Genomic DNA, 17,648 nt, shown 5'->3' with positions numbered 1-17,648 from the left:
TAATATTTCAGAATGTATTGCCAGAGGGGAAATACATGAACACAACACCAGAGGTAAGGATAATTTAGACGTACCATGCCACAGATTACCAAGAACAGGAAATTGCCACAAAGTAAACCCACTCAAAATGTTCAATAATTTGTGATAAAAATTTTAAAATTAAATGGTACAGCTGGTTGCCAGATAACCTATTTTATGACAGTAAAGAAGTCTTTGAGATGCCTGAGGAGGATATTAGCATTTAATAGCTTTCTGTAGTTAAACATATGTGCTGTGATTAAGTTGTGTGTATGTACATAGTGTATGCAATACACAATGCACTATGTACATGGTATACTATACTATGGTATGTTATAGTATAGCTTATTGCTGGTGAAATTTGGTACACTGCCATGCTTAAAATGTATACTATAATGTATTGACATTTGTTTATTTTATTATTATGTATGTACTACTACATCCTGTATGATGTAGCCAATATCGTTGTAAAATGATTTATGGTGAACAAAATTCTTGATTCTTGAAATTCACTCAGTTAGGAGTACAAATACAGAGCAGTTAAAAAAAAATATAGGCAAGCAAAACATCTGACTCTGGAACAGTCCATGTCTACAAGACTGAAAACCCATGGTTCATGTTGGCCGATTCTTGTTTAAGGAAAATCGTGTATAGGAAATTTGGAAACCAAAATTCCAAATACATTTTCCACAATACAGCAAACGCTCAAGCTGAAGCTCAGTGAACTGAAAAGACTTCATTAACAATGGTTGTAGTGAAAATGCCTCATCACCAAATAAAATTGCATATTCTGGCAGGCCGAGAGTCCCAGACTTGCTGTCGATTTTAGAGCACTGTTCACAGAGATACCACCATCAGATTACCTTCCTGCTGCATCCATATCAATGTAAGTAAAACAGTAATTACTGTTCGGAACTGCGAAGAGAAAAATGCTAAATTTGGCAGTTGTTGATTTTGGAACATGGTATACTACTGTAGACATGAATCCCCACAATCCGAGAAGCACAACTTGATGTGTAGTTTCAGTTGAGGTGACAACGCTTAATGCAGTGTAGTACCTTTCTTCCTTATTGCATTATTAACCCACTTAGAATCAATGTGAACTGTTCTGTGGACCTTCTCAGATGACTGAATGAGGTCTCTTCTTTATCCAATCAAGAACCCAATCATGTCTCTTATTTCTTTTCTTTTTCAGCGATTTCATCAAAACATGCATTAAATCCCCCATTCGTACAGCTGTAAAACTTTTATTTCAGAGAAAACTACAACACTCGAAAAAACACAAAGCTGAAGTGCACGCAGGTGTTCCTGTGTCTGCAGTCATATATGAAACCACCTACACAGAACTTCTTTCACAGTACGAGTTGTGCAACCTAATGTTGAGTGAACTAGCTTTCCAGATGTACGAAAAACAAAACAGACTGTTTCAAAACTAGTAGAAAAAGAAAAAAAGTGATAATTCTGCACTGTCACTTCAAAAATCTGCTGTGATCTGGAAATTAACAGAATGATCATGAAATTGAGTCTGTGTTTTGGTCATACACCGCATTATCATACAGAAAACTCCTGCAACAGAAATCAATAACTTCAGTATCACATTAGCCACAACACATATTTAAATATGTGTAATTAATAAAAGCAAGGCAAACGCCTCATTAACAAAGTTGATAGTGTTTGCTCAGGCATGTCATTTCTAGCAGAAATTATACATAAACAAAGCACACACTTATTAAATACAAACTGATTATTAACATGTGGAATGGCACTTACATCTTAGTGTAAAACGAAATACATTTTTACTTACTTAGTGTTTGAAGTGATTAGCATTTATGTAGCCAATCAGTGTCATAGACACACAAACTGTCAATGAAACAATATACAGTCTAAGACTAAACAAAGAACAACCAGGAAGGAATTATCTGAATGGGATAAAAACTGGTAGGTGTGATGTATATGTACAGACAAACAAATGATTGCAGTTTCACAAACTGAGGAAGCCAGTAATGTATTGATCCACATCTGACCCTTGTGCAAGCAGTTATATGGCTTGACACTGATTGACAGAGTTGATGGATGGGCTCCTGAGGAATTCCACGCCAAATTCCATCCAATTAGCGCTTAGACCATCTAAACCCCCTAGCAGATTGGATGGCCCTGTCCATAAGCTCCAGACATTCTCAGGTGAGGAGAGATCCAGCGACAGGTTTGGCAAGCACAAAGACAAGCAATAGAAATTCTTGCCCTGTGCGGGCGGGCAATACCATGCTGAAATGTAAGCGTAGAATGGGTTGCCATGAAGGGCAACAAAATAACCTGTGGAATATCGTCAACATACCGCTCTGCTGTAAGAGTGACGCAGATGACAACCAAAGGGGTCTAGCTATGAAATGAAATGGTATTGTAGACTGTCACTCCAGGCTGTGAGGCTGTATGGTTGGCGATAGTCAGGCTGTTATCCCACCGCTGTCCAAAATGTTTCCAGATCATCATCAGCATCATCATCATCATTTATAGCAGTTGTAGATTTGGAGAAAGCTTTTGACAATGTTGACTGTAATATACTCTTTACATTTCTGTAGGTAGTAGGGGTAAAAAGGGAGAAAAAGGCTGTTTACAACTTGTAGATAAACCAAACTGCAGTTATAGGACATGAAGAACATGCAAGGGAAGAAGTGGTTTAGAAGGGTGTGAGACAGTGTTGTAGCTTATCCCCAATGTTATTCTACCTATATATTGAGCAGGATGTGAAGGAGAGCGAGGAGAAATTCGGAAAGGGAATTACAATTCAGGAAGAAGAATAAAAACCCTATAGTTTGCCAATGACATTGTAATTAAATCAAAGACAGCAAAAGACTAGGATGTGCAGTTGAACAGAATGGACAGTGTCTTGAAAGGAGGATATAAAATGAACATTGACAGAATCAAAACAAGGGTGTGGCAATGGGATGTTGTTGAATTAAATCAAGCAAAGCAGAGGGAATTAGATCAGGAAATATAACTCTAAAGGTAGTACATGATTTTTGATATTTGGGCAGTAAAACAACATGATGTCTGTAGTAGAAAGGATATAAAATGTATAATGGCAATGGCAAAAAAAAAGCATTTATGGAGAAGAGAGATTTTTTAAAATGAAATATAAATTTACATGTTAGGAATTCTGTTCTAATGGCATTTGTCTGAAGTGTAGCCTTGTATGGAAGTGAAACTTGGATAATAAATGGTTCAGACAAGATGAGACTAAAAGCTTTTGAAATGTGTTACAAAAAACTGCTGAAGATTAGATTGGTAGATCATGTAACTTATGAAAAGGTACTGATCAGAATTTGAGAGAAAAGTATTTTATTGCATAACTTGTCTAAAAGACGTTGTTGGTTGATAGGACACATTCTGAGACGTCAAGGAATCATAAATTTACTATTAGATGTAATTGTTTGTGGCAAAAATTACAGGAGGAGACCTAGACACAGCTGGCTGGTTTGGCTGAGTGGTTCTAGGCGCTTCAGCCTGGAACCGCGCGATGGCTACGGTTGCAGGGTCGAATCCTGCCTCGGGCATGGATGTGTGTAATGTCCTTAGGTTAGTTAGCTTTAAGTAGTTCTAAGTTTTAGGGGACTGATGACCTCAGACGTTAAGTCACATAGTGCTCAGAGCCATTTGAACCAATTCACAAGTACAGTAAACAGGTTCAAATGTACATGTGCTGCGGTAGTTACTTGAAGGTGAATAGGCTTGCATAGGACAGAGTAGCATGGACAGCTACATCAAACCAGTCTTCAGACTGAAGACCACAACAACAACAACAAATGTTTGTTGCATTTTCTCTTCTGAGGGGGCTTCCCCTTTTCCCTGTGTGACAAAATATGAGCAGGGATGAACAGATACATAAATGAAAAATAGTTCTCAAATCATGGAACAAAGCTGGTGAAGTTCTGACTGTGCAGTCGCAGTGCCCTCAATGCTTTGCAGACTCCCATTTCTTGGGGGCAGACAGATTACACATTAAGAGTACCATATGAAGTCAAGGAAGCCTTAGTATTACGTGTAATCAGAAATGAACGTGCCACATAACTGTGCAGATCCTAATAATGATATAAACTACAGTATAAATACATTGTTAGACCCAAGTAAACATGTCCAATAACTGTACACATTGAAGTGGAGCCAAATGCTTGTATCAGCAGTTGAAGTGCAATTTAAGTTATTTTGAACAAAACTAAGAGAAAGAAATAAGGGGGTTTTATGACGAATTCAATTTGGCAGCAAAGCTATCCTGTCCACAAAGTCAATTGTAAAGGGTTACAATTATTTCTTGCCACTATTGTGGGTGAGGGATCAATTAACCACCAAATAGCAGCCATATGCGACATTTGCAAGTTCACGACAGGTTCAACAATGGTTTTGGAGCTACTGTTGCACTGAAGTATCATCTTATGGGAAAAGTTCGCAGCTGCAAGTGTGGATGTAGATATGTTCAGGAAGGAGAGCGAGAGAAGCAGGCCCAAGCAATGAAAAAAGGGGGCAGTAGTGTTCTGCTGACACAGATATAAAGAAAATTCTGTAACACTTTTCCTATAATTCCCTTAGCATGAACAGTCAAAACACGTCATCAGTCTAAGCACCACATTGACCTACTATTATAAGCAATGTCTTTTTGTAGGTAAACCTAGCAGGTAAGTTCTTTCCTTCTCTGACCTGAGAACATTTTCAGAGCGTTTTGTGGGTTCCAAAGTTCAACTAGGGATTGGAACCACAGCTATGCTGTTCTGTCCTACAGCTTCCATTAAAATTTTGTCCGTATATTTTTGCTCACTTTAGTACAATATTTTTAGAAGCTGAAACTTTATAGACTATCAAATGGAATTAAAAACAGTATGGCAGTACATGGTACAAGAAGTAAGCAAAGGATTAAGAAGATGAGATCTTGTGACTACCCATAGATAATAGTTCCAGGTAGGTATAGGCTAATGTCAAAACAAGACCACATTAGCTACATCACTTGGAATATGAAGATTATGTGACTCTTCAAGTTGCAAGATAAGCATTCGATAATGTGGTTGAGGGAATAGATGAATGATGGGCTTGAAGGACAGCTGAGAAGAATAAGATGCACACATACTAATGTGACTGATATATTACCCTCCGACTTCCTGAAAATATAGTTTAAATCATTGACCAGTTGCCAAGGAGATCAGCGATTTATGGTACCAAACCAACACAAGATTTATTGGATACGTAGTTACTAGTATTTCCAAGTTAGATAGCACTTTTCAGTTGCTTGTATCTAATGTCCTTTACAATTTTGTTAGAGATTCATTGACTTTTGGAAGCTTATACAATATTTACCTTTGTAAATCTAATCCATATGTATTTGTTTAGTTTTAATAGCTACATTTTTTCCACAGTTTTTAAAGGAATATATTGAATGTGTTGATTAGTTTTAATGTATCTGTAACTATGTCATTACCACAGGGATCACCTGCTGTGCAATTCTTTCTCAAATTAACGTGCTCCTGTGTTGCTGATTAAGATATAGTAAGACAAAACCAAAACTTCTCATCGCCTAAGTAGAACTGAATGTTTTTATGTTTAGTAAACACTTGAAAAACAGGTTTGCATGACAGACATTGACTGTGGATATTGTATCACAGAGAGAGTCCCTTTGACTGTCCAGAGATGTCAGTAAACCCACCCAAAGATGTAAACAACCATGCATGAGCAGTGCCTATTAGACGGAAGAGGTCCATCAGCCGATCAGTTCCAGTCATTCCACCAGGAAGGAGGTACATGGCTCATTCACGTAAAGTGCCCTCCACCACACAATGTTGGGTGGCTTGCAGAGTATAAATGTAGATGTGTTGTCTGTAGTTCAACCATGCCTAGGCAATACCGCAGTTCGATCACGTCCGCATTGTTACTTTGTGCCAGGAAGGGTTCTCAACAAGGGAAGTGTCCAGGCATCTTGGAGTGAACCAAAGTGACGTTGTTTGGACATGGAGGAGATACAGAGAGACAGGAACTGACGATGACATGTCTCACTCAGGCCACCCAAGGGCTAATGCTGCAGTGGATGACCACTACCTACGGATTATGGCTCGAAGGAACTGTGACAGCAATGCCACCATGTTGAATAATGCTTTATGTGCAGCCACAGGACATTGTGCTATGACTCAAACTGTGCACAATAGGCTGCATGATGCACAATTTCACTCCTGACATCCATGGCGAGGTCCATCTTTGCAACCACAACATCATGCAGTGCGGTACAGATGGGCCCAGCAACACGCCAAATTGACTGCTCAGGATTGGCATCACAATCTCTTCACCCGTGAGTGTCGTATATGCCTTCAACCAGACAATCGCCAGAGACGTGTTTGGAGGCAACCCAGTCAGGCTGAACACCTTAGACACACTCTCCAGTGAGTGCAGCAAGGTAGAGGTTCCCTGCTGTTTTGGGGTGGCATTATGTGGGGTCGACATATGCCTCTGGTAGTCAAGGAAGGTGCCGTAACAGTTGTACAATACGTGAATGCTATTCTCCGACTGATAGTGCAACCATATCGGCAGCATACTGGCAAGGCATTTGTTTTCATGAATGTCAATTCGTGCCTCCATCATGCACATCTTGTGAATGACTTTCTTCAGGATAATGACATTGCTCGACTAGAGTGGCCAGCATGTTCTCCAGACATGAACCCTATTGAACATGCCTGGGATAGATTGAAAAGGGCTGTTTATGGATGATGTGACCCACCAACCACTCTGAGGGATCTAAGCTGAATCAAATTGAGGAGTGGGACAATCTGGACCAACAGTGTCTTGATGAACTTAAGGATAGTATGCCACGATGAATACAGGCATGCATCAATGCAAGAGGATTTGCTACTGGGTATTAGAGGTACCAGTGTGTGCAGCAATCTGGACCACCACCTCTGAAGGTCTCACTGTATGGTGGTACAACATGCAATGTGTGGTTTTCATGAGCAATAAAATGGGCAGGAATGATATTTATGTTGATCTCTATTCCAGCTTTTGCTATAGGTTCCGGAACTCTCAGAACCAAAGTGATGCAAAACTTTTTTTGATGTGTGGAGAACATTCAGCTTTTGATAGTAGCTAGAATGTAAACCACAGTGAATATTGTTTTCAAGTGTGAAATGAATTGGTTATCTAGTGATGGTGTAGATTTCCCGGAGCCAGGGTTTTCGAGCCACTTTGCCTGGACACTTTGACATGCTCCAGTAGGACTGGAAGTGAGGAAATTTCATGTAGGTGGATTGCACTGACTGCTTTCTGTTTTCCACAGAAGTTTGTGATACATTTTGATACAAAAATTTCCAGAAGTTAGCATATTTCTGTGTGCTTTCGAGGTATTATAACTAAAGAAATAAAACTGTCAAAAATCTAGAGCTATCTTTTGAATCCACAGTATAAAAGTAGAAATTTGTAATTGTGTATTATGTGTGAAACTGGCTTTTTGTGGAGTACAGTATAACCAGATTTTATTTTCTAAGGGGAGGAAATGTTATGAGTATAGGGAAAGGTTTGGAGACTGCAACTGAATTTAAAGTAACGAGAATGTTGCTAGTTTTGATGTGGCAAGCAGAAAAAAGTTATTGAGAGCAGTGATGTACATGTGTTTCACTACAATAAGAAAAGAAGAAATTATACCCTTGGCCAATTCCATTAATATAAAAAATTATTGGCATTAAACTTACAGTGACTTAATAATAATAATCATCATCATGTCCAAAATTGTTACATATCAGATCTTCGTTTTGACGTAAAAGAAGGTAAAGGTGACTTCATCCTGGAGGCTAGACTGAACTCTGTGGCAATTCACTAGACATAGTTATGTTGTCTGTGGCCTGCCTTTGCCTTTTTCTGTCCTTGGAACTGACATATCCAGTTTAGCATGGACTCTGTACCACGGTGCTTCATAACATTTTTTTACATTAATAAGTCATTGGCAGAATGAAAGAAGTAACAAAAAAAAACAGTACCATCTGGGAACTGAGTCAAAGTTGTTAACAACTGAGCAGAAGCGACTTTGTTCAGAGTTCTTAGAGGACATGCTGGATGCTGCAAAATAGTAATCCCAACTTTCATAACACAGTGATAACTGGTAATGAATCCTGGGTTTATGGTTATCACAGAAACAAAGTATCAGTCATTGCAATTGAAGCACCCATCATCCCTGAGACCCAAAAAAGCAAGGCAGGTCTGCAGCAACGTGAAAACCATGCTGACGATCTTTTTTGACTCCAATAGTGTTGTTAGTTAGTTAGTTACGTGTTCCATTGATCAATAGCACGGAAAACCATTATGATGTGTCCATATGAGTACACCTCAAAAGGCACCAATGTCAATATGGAGTATTACCAAGAGGTTCTGCATCACCTTTGTGAAGTGGTGAGACACAAATGGCCAGATTTGCAGACAGTTGGCACCTTTATCAAGATAATGCATCCACTCATCTCCCTTTTACCCTGACCTAGCACCAAGTGACTTCATGTTTTTCCCCAAACTAAAAAAGAACAGGAAGGATTTCATGGGGCAGCTGCATATCATACCGAAAGAGACTTTCCATTGATGCTTCCAGCTGTGGTAGAAGCTCTGGGAGAGCTGTGTGGAAGCTGAAGGGGACTAGTGTCAAACAATTGTATCTGAATAAAGATTGATTTCATAAATAAAAGTTGGTTACTTTTTGAACAGTCCTCAGTTTCTTGCCGTAAGCTGAGCACTTACTGATGGTAGCTTTTACAACTTGAGTTGTCATGTTGAACAGTGCAACCATTAAAGACAGTTTGCTTTCTTTAATGTAAAATTTGTATCCTGTATCCTAGGGACTGAACAAATTCATTTTATTCAATTCATTGATTTAAAAAGTATATACACATGAAATAGAATGCAAATAGTTTTTCAAAAAATGTGGGATAACAGCTTCCTGGTATGTATTTTACAAAGCATTACCTATCAAACCAAGACAGAGCAAATAGGAATGAGAAATATATTGTTTGCTCTTTCCGTGTATTTTATTTAGTGATCTGTACATGTTCTCTCAGGAGGAGTGGTCATTATTCATGAATATGTCAGCAACGATCATTTGTAGCAAAAATGTCTAGTAATCATGAGATCTAAAATACATGCATGTACCTTAAGAGCTATGAACACTTCTTCATCTTTGATACTGTAATAGAAATCTCTTCTACTCTAAGCTCTCTGCTTTCGATATTTTGAAAGGTGGTAGTATGGACAAAAACAAGGGAAAAAAGTCCCAAAAACATGGGCTTTGAAGTGCGTACCTTAAAAGCTATGAGTACTTGTTCATTATCACTGCTGTGAAACACATCTCTTCTGCTGAACAAGTGCTCATAGCTATTAAGATATACGTTTTAGAGCCCCTTTTTACTAGACAATTTTGTTCTTACTTTGGTCTGTACCACCACCTCCCAAAACATGGAAAGCAAAGAGCTTGCAGTAGAAGAGATCTGTTTTACAGTATCAAAGATGAAGAAGTGCTCATAGATCTGAAAGTATGCATTTTAGAGCCCATGTTTGCTAGATTTGTTTGCTTCGAATGGTCACTCCTGTCACATCCCTGCATATTGACTGTTTCTCCTAGGACACATTGTATAGTTTCAGTAAAAAAAAAACAGAATCTTAAGGAACTAATAATACCTGTTTTGCATGGGTGTAATCTCACTCCCATAACAGAAAACAATGGCCACTGTAACAGTCTGACATTCAACACTGAAATTTATCTCAGAATAGTAAAATCTAAAATATGGCATACCATTTGTCTCGATGTTTGACATATTCCTGTTCTGTCCCAAAAATATGAAAGTATTTTCCAATACCTGCAATGTTTCCTGGTTTGAACATCCTGGAAAGAGACATAAAATGAACAATTTGAGACTTATTCAAGGTAATATGTAACATGGTTACAAACTGGTTGTATTGTATTGTATTGTATTGTATTTTATTGATCCAGACAGTCACAGTATTTTTCAGTTGTACATATCATATTGGACAGGTCAAGAGAGCATATTTACAAGTAATTTTTACAAATTGATTTTTACATTATTTTGTAGTGAGGAAATTATCTATCTTAAACAAAACAGTCAATACAAATCATAGAATTGTGTGGTTGTTCATATGATATTGGACAGGTCAGGAGAACATATTTGCAAGTATTTTTTAATAAATTGATTTTACATTATTTTGTAATGAGGAAATTATCTATTTTTAACAAATGTTGTATAGTAAAATACAAACAGCCAATACAAATGTAATAGTAAAATAATCCAGTATATTTCATAGACATGCACAGCATATAATTTTCAGACCTAATTGAACATTTATTATAAAATTGTTTACAATTTTAACCCCTTTCAAAAAATATGATCAACTGCATAAAAACATTGGTCCAAGAGATATTTTTTTAACTTACATGTGAAAGCTCTTGGGTTTTTGTTGCTTTGATTTCATTTGGTAAATTATTATACATTTGTATCCCAACATTTAAAACACTTTTTTGGTAGCAGTTAGTTCTGGACTGATAATATGTACGTCAGATTGCTGCCTTGTGCATCGTTATGAATATCTCCATTGAATTTTAATGTGCGGTCATTCTTTGACAGGTATAACTTGACAAATGAGACGATATTATAAATGTAAGCAGAGGGCAGTGTCATAATGCCATTTGTTTTGAAATGTTGTGTGCATTATTTGTTATGTCTTAGATTACATATTATGCGTATTGCCTTTTTTTGCATTTTGAAAATATATCTACCTCCAGGTGAGTTCCCCCAAAATATGATTCTGTACTGTAATGTAAAGTGAAAGTAAGCATAATATACATGTATGAGAACAGATTTTGTGACAGATTTTTTGAGTATCCTTTAAATGTAACACAGTTGATAGCTTTTTTGAGATATAATTTGTGTGAGTCTCCCACTTAAGACTTTTTTCAAGCCATATGCCAAGAAACTTGACAGAGTCCACACATGTAAGCCCTTGGTTATTTAGAATCACATTGGGCATTTCTTGTTTTTAGGATGAGAGGCTGAAGCTGATGTATGTTGTTTTTTGTATATTTATAATCAGTTTGTTCTTGTTGAACCATTTGCTGAGTGACAACGTAAGCGGTTTAATTTTTTGGTTGTGGTCCTCTGTATCAGTACCTGTTATTAGTATACTCGTGTCATCGGCAAATAGCGTGATATGCCCTGTAGCAAGCTTCATGCTTATGTCATCAATGTGTAGCAGAAACAGTATGGGTCCCAGGATTGAACCTTGTGGCACACCATATCTCATAGGCATTGCGTCAGAGCAGTGGACAGTACATTGACGGGTGGTTGTATTCTTTTTATCAAAATTAATTTCAACTTTTTGTAATCTGTTTGACAGGTAAGATTCTAACCATTTGAAACTTCCTGGCAGATTAAAACTGTGTGCCCGACCGAGACTCGAACTCGGGACCTTTGCCTTTCGCGGGCAAGTGCTCTACCAACTGAGCTACCGAAGCACGACTCACGCCCGGTCCTCACAACTCTACTTCTGCCAGTATCTCGTCTCCTACCTTCCAAACTTTACAGAAGCTCTCCTGCAAACCTTGCAGAACCAGCACTAGCTGTGAGGACAGGGCGTGAGGTTTGCTTGGGTAGCTCAGTTGGTAGAGCACTGCCTGCGAAAGGCAAAGGTCCTGAGTTCGAGTCTTGGCCGGGCACACAGTTTTAATCTGCCAGGAAGTTTCATATCAGCGCACACTCCAATGCAGAGTGAAAATCTCATTCTGGAAACATCCCCCAGGCTGTGGCTAAGCCATGTCTCAGCAGTATCCTTTCTTTCAGGAGTGCTAGTTCTGCAAGGTTCGCAGGAGAGCTTCTGTAAAGTTTGGAAGGTAGGAGACGAGATACTGGCAGAAGTAGAGGAGGTCCGGGCATGAGTCATGCTTCGGTAGCTCAGTTGGTAGAGCACTTGCCCGCGAAAGGCAAAGGTCCCGAGTTCGAGTCTCAGTCGGGCACACAGTTTTAATCTGCCAGGAAGTTTCATATCAGCGCACACTCCGCTGCAGAGTGAAAATCTCATTCTAACCATTTGTTTGCAGTTCCTCTTATACCTTTATTTGCTAGCTTCTTAAGGAGTATGGCATGGTCAATTACATCAAAATAAATCTAAAAAGATACCAGTAGATATTTCCTTATTATCCAGTGCTTTTAAGGTTTTGTTGAGATACTCATAAATAGCTGTGGTAGTCGTCTTTCTTTTTTTCTAAAACCATGCTGGTGTTTTGTTAATAAGGATAGTTTATTAGTAAAGTCTTCCAATCTAATGTAAAATAATTTTTCAAATATTTTTGAGAATGAGCTGAGTTGTGCTATGGGCCTGTAATTGGCTACATTATTTTTAGGGGCCTTTTTGTGAAGTGGGGTAATTTTAGAAGTCTTTAGTAGCTCAGGGAAAACTCCATTTGTAAAGGATGCATTTATTATGTGGGTTAGAGGTTCTACAATGGATTCTCCACATTTCTTTACAATTAAATCAGGAATGTTGTCACTGCCACTGTAGTACTTATTCTTTAGTCCTTTTATAGCTGTAAGTACTTCAGTATTGGAGACTTTGTGAAGAAACATTGATGCATGTACTGGTATGGTTTCCATTAGTGTTTTATGTTGAGTATTTGGTCTGTGGCAGTTTTTCTTTATCAGGTTTTCTGCTATTTTGCTAAAATAGTCATTAAAACCACTTACTATTTTGTGGGGATCTGATGTGACATTCATCATTTAGGTTTAGTTTTAACGTTTTGTTCATAACATGCTGCTTACTGTTTGTTTCTTTTTTTTACAACTGTCCACAAGCCTTTCATTTTATTGTTAGATTCCTTTATAAATTTATCATTGTATAATTTTTTTGCTTGTTGGATTATTTTTCTGTAGATTGCAAAATAGGTCTTACAATATGACCTAAACTGATCATTGACTTCATGGTGTTTTGTGTGATTTTTTAGGTCACACTTTTTTGGCTGGAAATCCTTATCCCTTTTGTTACCCATGAGTTTGTGTGTTTGTTTCCGATTTTCCTGGATTTCAGTGGAAATGCAGTATTGAGGTGGTGGAGAAATGTTTCATGGAAGGAATTAAACATGTAGTTTACATCATTTTCTTTATAAACCTCTGTCCAGTTTTCAGCCCTTAACAGATAGTTAAAAAGCCTTATATTATCATCATTAAATTGTCTTTGCATTTTAGTTTTTGTGGGATATTGTCTTATGCGATTTAAATTTGCCGTTAGTATTTGGGCTTCATGGTCACTGTAACCTGTGCCGATGACTTTGATTGAGTGGTGTAGTTTGTCTGTGTTTATGAAAATCTGATCTAGAGCTGTTTTTTAATTTTTTGTGATCCTGGTTGGTGTGTTTACAGATGGGGATAGGTTGAATGAATTTGAAGTATTCAACAATTCATCTTTATTTTTTCCAGGTGTTAGGAAGTCAATATTAAAATCTCCACTTATTAATAGATTTTGTTTATTGAGTGAATTTTTGTAGGTAGTGCTTTGAGGGAGTGATTGAATGTTTGGGCTCTATATACATTCAGTATCAATAGGTTATAGTCTGTTAAGATAATTAAGGAGAATTCAAAGGCTGTTTCTATTTGCATATTATTGTACTTTGTGAGGTTTTTGTAGCTTAAATTTTTTTGACATAGATTGCTGTACCACCTCCCTTACTTTTGTTCAGACAAGAATAACCAGCTAGAGTAAATTCGCCAAATGGCATTTTTTAAATTTTGTCTTCTGTTAACCAGTGTTCAGTAATACAGAGAACATCTAAGTGTGACTTTATTTTTTGGTAGAGATCTATTTCTAGTAACTTATTGAACATTTACTACACATTATGGTGTAATATTTTAAAGGATAATAGTGACTGTTTTCCAATGGAATGATTTTTGACACCACTCACAGGGTTTTCTTGTAGTTTTGGTTCGTGAAGATTTTGCTCTGCATCTGTTTTCCTTTGGTTTGCTGCTAGCAGGGAGCTACTTGTGTTCTTGCGCATAAAAAAATCGTGGCTGTAGGCTGGAAGTCTGCATTTCCATGTTGAATATCTTGTCACAGTTTCCAATGGTACTGATCTGGAGTGTGGCTGCACATTTTTTGCTGTTTCCACTTGGATGTTGTGGGCTGACTGCTCAAATCCGTTCAACACAGTTTGATGTAAACAAGTTAGTTATTGGTCTTAGAAAGACACATATGGAATGAAATTCCACGTGACAGTCCTTTGTAGTTATGAAGATTAAATTATACTGAATAACAACAGTGTGATGATAATGCAATTACAAAAAATTAAGAAAAGAAATCCTAGCTTGCCCAGCATTCAGAACCATTTTCCTCTACACTTATTGCAACATGTAAAGATTCTGACATACTTGGAATATCAACAATTACAGAAAGAATAGATTGCTACTGACCATAAAGATGATACAAGTTGCAGACAGGCACAACAAAAAATGACTGTTACACACTAAGTTTTTGGCCAAAGCTTTCTCAGAAAAGAAAGGAAAAAATACACATACACTTTCATACAAGTAGGCACACCCCATGCACACATGACCCCTACCTGCTACTGCTTTAGCAAGAAATACTAAAATGGCTGAAGACAGTGCTTGTGTGTGTGTGAAGTATGCCTGCTCATATGAATGTGTGTGTTTTTTCTTTTCTTTTCTGAAGAATGCTTTGGCCAAAAGATTAGTACTCACCTTTACTCAATTCATTGCTTATAATACAGGCAGGATTTTCTATTTTCACATTGAATTTAGCTGTTAGATGCTAATTAAGTGTAATAATATTAGTGAATGGCTGTAGTTGCCTTTCACACACATTTACAAATTATCCTCCAAAAAACTGATTTTACCTCTTGTGGAAAATGTCCCAACCTGATGTGTTGCAAAATAAATGTGTTATTAAATTGCATATGTTCAAAGCTTCTGTCACTGCCTGCTGTAAAAATAAGAATTTTTTTCAAATTGTACTAGATTAGCACATGTTATTAAATTAATTACAAAATATGTATCCGTTCAGCATTTAAAATTGCTGGAAGGAGAAAGAACTTTCACTGTTTAGATTCAGTTGAATAATTTAAGAGTTATAATATGATGGCACATACACTGCCAGAGTGAACACTATACAAAATATTTTGAGACCCCTGAAATGTATTAATGTACTATATGTCAGTCTTTGGTTTAGTTTTCTGTTCCCTCAACAATGACATTTGTTTTGTTACTTATCTCTAATGAGTCATAAAATAAAGATCTTGTTTTTCAAATTTTGACCAATTTCTATCATTAATAGTGTAATAAAATAAGTTAATGTTTCACTAACTGAAAAATTACTGGCTTTAATAACTGAGTTTTGTGTACCAGTATGCGATTGTCCTAGCAACTGTGATATTTCTGGATGTAGTAGTGCACAGTGTTAGCCTTATTTTCAACAAATGTGAATCAGGCCATATAGATTGTGCTGGTATTTTTAGGAATTCACTACATTTCATTACTGTTAAGAGGAAAGAAGACAAAAGTAAATGAAACATATACAAACAAAAACAAGCATTTTGATATTAGATCTGTATTATGTATTGTCACCTGATAATATTAACATTATGAGTTTTTATTGGAAATGACTTTCTTGACTTGTACTTTGATATGTGTGTTGTTTTATTGCACACTGGCTGTCAGTTGTGCAGCCTTCATGTGATTCAGGTATTACTATTTACACTGAACTACATTGACATAGGCTGTTGTATCACAATTGTATGATAAGATTATGTGTCAAGTGATACTTCACAGATGACAGCACTGCTTGGAATGCTATTTTGAATTTCAAGGTTAGATACAGTAGCTTACATAACCTTATTAAGAAACAGTCAACAACAAGATAACTGAGCCACATTACTTTCATTTCTTGAGGAAACAAGAATAAGTTAACATCAATGTCTAAGCAAGGGTATGCTATACTATAAACATACATTTAAGAAATTTTGTACAAATAACCAATAAAACTACTTTGCATTACTTAAATCACAGAAAAATAATACTCTTACTTAGCTGTTTATGCTCATTTCTGTGTTTAGTGCAAATATCCTATAAAAGAAATAAGTGTTATTCAATACTTTCATAAGTGAATAACACTGTTTGTCTCTAGTTGTAACCTGTTGCCTTCATCTTGCATGATTCACTTCCTAAAAATGGAAGCTTCTGTTTTGGTAATGACATTTCTTAATAAGGGGTTAATGAGCTTTTACTTAATTGGAAAATAATTGTTGTAGTCTGGAAAGTCTCCAGAGAATTTGACACACATTTGTGTGCATGTTAGTTCTACCTAAAGGCAAATATATGGTTTTTCATGGCAAAAACAGACAAGTAGAAAAAATTTATTACAAAAATAAAGCACACAGCTCAATTGCGCTATAGAAGAGGAAATTTTCAGAGATGAGCGCTAATGATACTTATTTTATTTTTCTATAAACCAGTCACTTTTACTTAATTATAACCTAGCTTTCAGTTTTTAGTTATCATCTCATTTCTCCAGTTATTAAGCATACAGTTTCAAGACCTTAGTATAAATAATATGTTGCTTCAGTAGGGGACCCACAATGTTTGAGGTGATTCAGTACAGAATCCTGTTCCCAATAACACATTTTACAAGTGCTATTGTATTGATGGCCCCTCGCTAATATCCTGGTAGCCTCTTCCATTGTTCTTCTACAGTTAATATTTAAGCTTCTTATTGTGTCTACAAAAATATTTTCTTATTTATTTTGGAATTTTGTGAAACATAGTATAAGTATAAACATTACCTATCTTATTTTCCTCCAAGGCACATTCTTTTAGATGCATTTCATTGATAAAGAGTGTATAACCCAAGGACATATTTTATCTATTTACACATCTGTCTTTAAGAATTTTTGATTACAGTGTTCAGATTCTTCAAGTGTGTGAGACGACTTGGGAAATTTGAAAAGTTCAGAAGCAGTCTGACAGTACAGGGCATAAGATGCAAGCAAAGTTCAGTAATGAAAGTGTTAAGAAGGTGTTCTTCTTAGGTAGTAGTAATGGGAGGGGAATGGAAGTGATTACCAGGTGCCATAACTAGTATTTTTAAGCCAAGTGCAGTATTCAGCATTATTACCTATGATTTAGGCTCTTTGTGGAAATATCTTGGCAAAGACTATCATATAATAATAGCAACAGTTGCAGGCAGCTGTTTGGACACTAACCTTAACTATACAACTGAGGATGGCACCAGCTATGTTGTAAAGAACACTTCTCGCACATGGGTGAAGATCCTGTCATGATTTCAGTAGTATGACAAGCCCTAGATGAAGCGTACTGTGGAAAGTGTTTATGCAGAACATAGAAAACCACTTAGAGGAGAAGGACAGTCACACATGGGTGTGGCTGATGCACCACTTTACACTAGGTCACCTCATAAGTATCAGGGTTTGTACTTGAATTCTTCCAGTAAGAACTACTTGCACTGCTAATTGCCAAAATCCTCAATTCTGACCAAAGTAGTACCAGTAAATCTAAGATATCCATTCTATCCCTAGGATTTCCAGTGTACTTCATAGG

The 17,648-nt window shown here is 36.9% G+C and overlaps 2 protein-coding genes across 3 annotated transcripts in view; one reads left to right on the top strand and one right to left on the bottom strand.

The window, feature by feature from the left end:
- The window catches only part of LOC126355949 (mitochondrial enolase superfamily member 1-like), a 94,275-nt gene that overhangs the window by 4,208 nt on the left and 72,419 nt on the right, over positions 1-17,648 (top strand). Inside the window, exon 1 of one of the 2 annotated variants that reach the window (XM_050006534.1) lies at positions 15,865-16,020. The exons of the other annotated variant lie outside the window; for it this stretch is intronic. Within the exon in view, the coding sequence (XP_049862491.1) occupies positions 16,007-16,020 (14 nt within the window). The 5' untranslated portion in view covers positions 15,865-16,006. Of the gene's footprint in view, positions 1-15,864; positions 16,021-17,648 lie in introns of those variants that run through there. 2 annotated transcript variants of the gene reach the window in all.
- On the bottom strand, positions 1,322-16,272 carry LOC126355950 (uncharacterized). Its single transcript, XM_050006537.1, has 5 exons — positions 16,118-16,272; positions 14,490-15,018; positions 13,982-14,206; positions 9,812-9,901; positions 1,322-1,584 (listed from the first exon to the last, which is right to left on the bottom strand). Exons 2-5 carry the CDS (start codon positions 14,619-14,621, stop codon positions 1,570-1,572), a joined length of 462 nt encoding a protein of 153 aa, XP_049862494.1. The 5' UTR covers positions 14,622-15,018; positions 16,118-16,272; the 3' UTR covers positions 1,322-1,569.

This window comes from Schistocerca gregaria, chromosome 3, assembly GCF_023897955.1.
Source record: "Schistocerca gregaria isolate iqSchGreg1 chromosome 3, iqSchGreg1.2, whole genome shotgun sequence".
Taxonomy (NCBI): Eukaryota; Metazoa; Arthropoda; class Insecta; order Orthoptera; family Acrididae; genus Schistocerca; species Schistocerca gregaria.
The sequence above is the reverse complement of the archived record's forward strand: the minus strand, read 5'-3'. Positions and strand labels throughout refer to the sequence as shown.

Bases quoted from the DNA above. Each gene is read 5' to 3' on its own strand.
- LOC126355950 (XM_050006537.1), bottom strand. From the start codon at position 14,621: ATGGGGTGTGCCTACTTGTATGAAAGTGTATGTGTATTTTTTCCTTTC. The intron at 14,207-14,489 runs GTCAGTAGCAAT...GGATTTGAGCAG, and splicing joins CAACTTGTATCATCTTTATG to TCAGCCCACAACATCCAAGT. The intron at 9,902-13,981 runs GTGAGTGGTGTC...GTCTCTTTCCAG, and splicing joins CAAAACTACAAGAAAACCCT to GATGTTCAAACCAGGAAACA.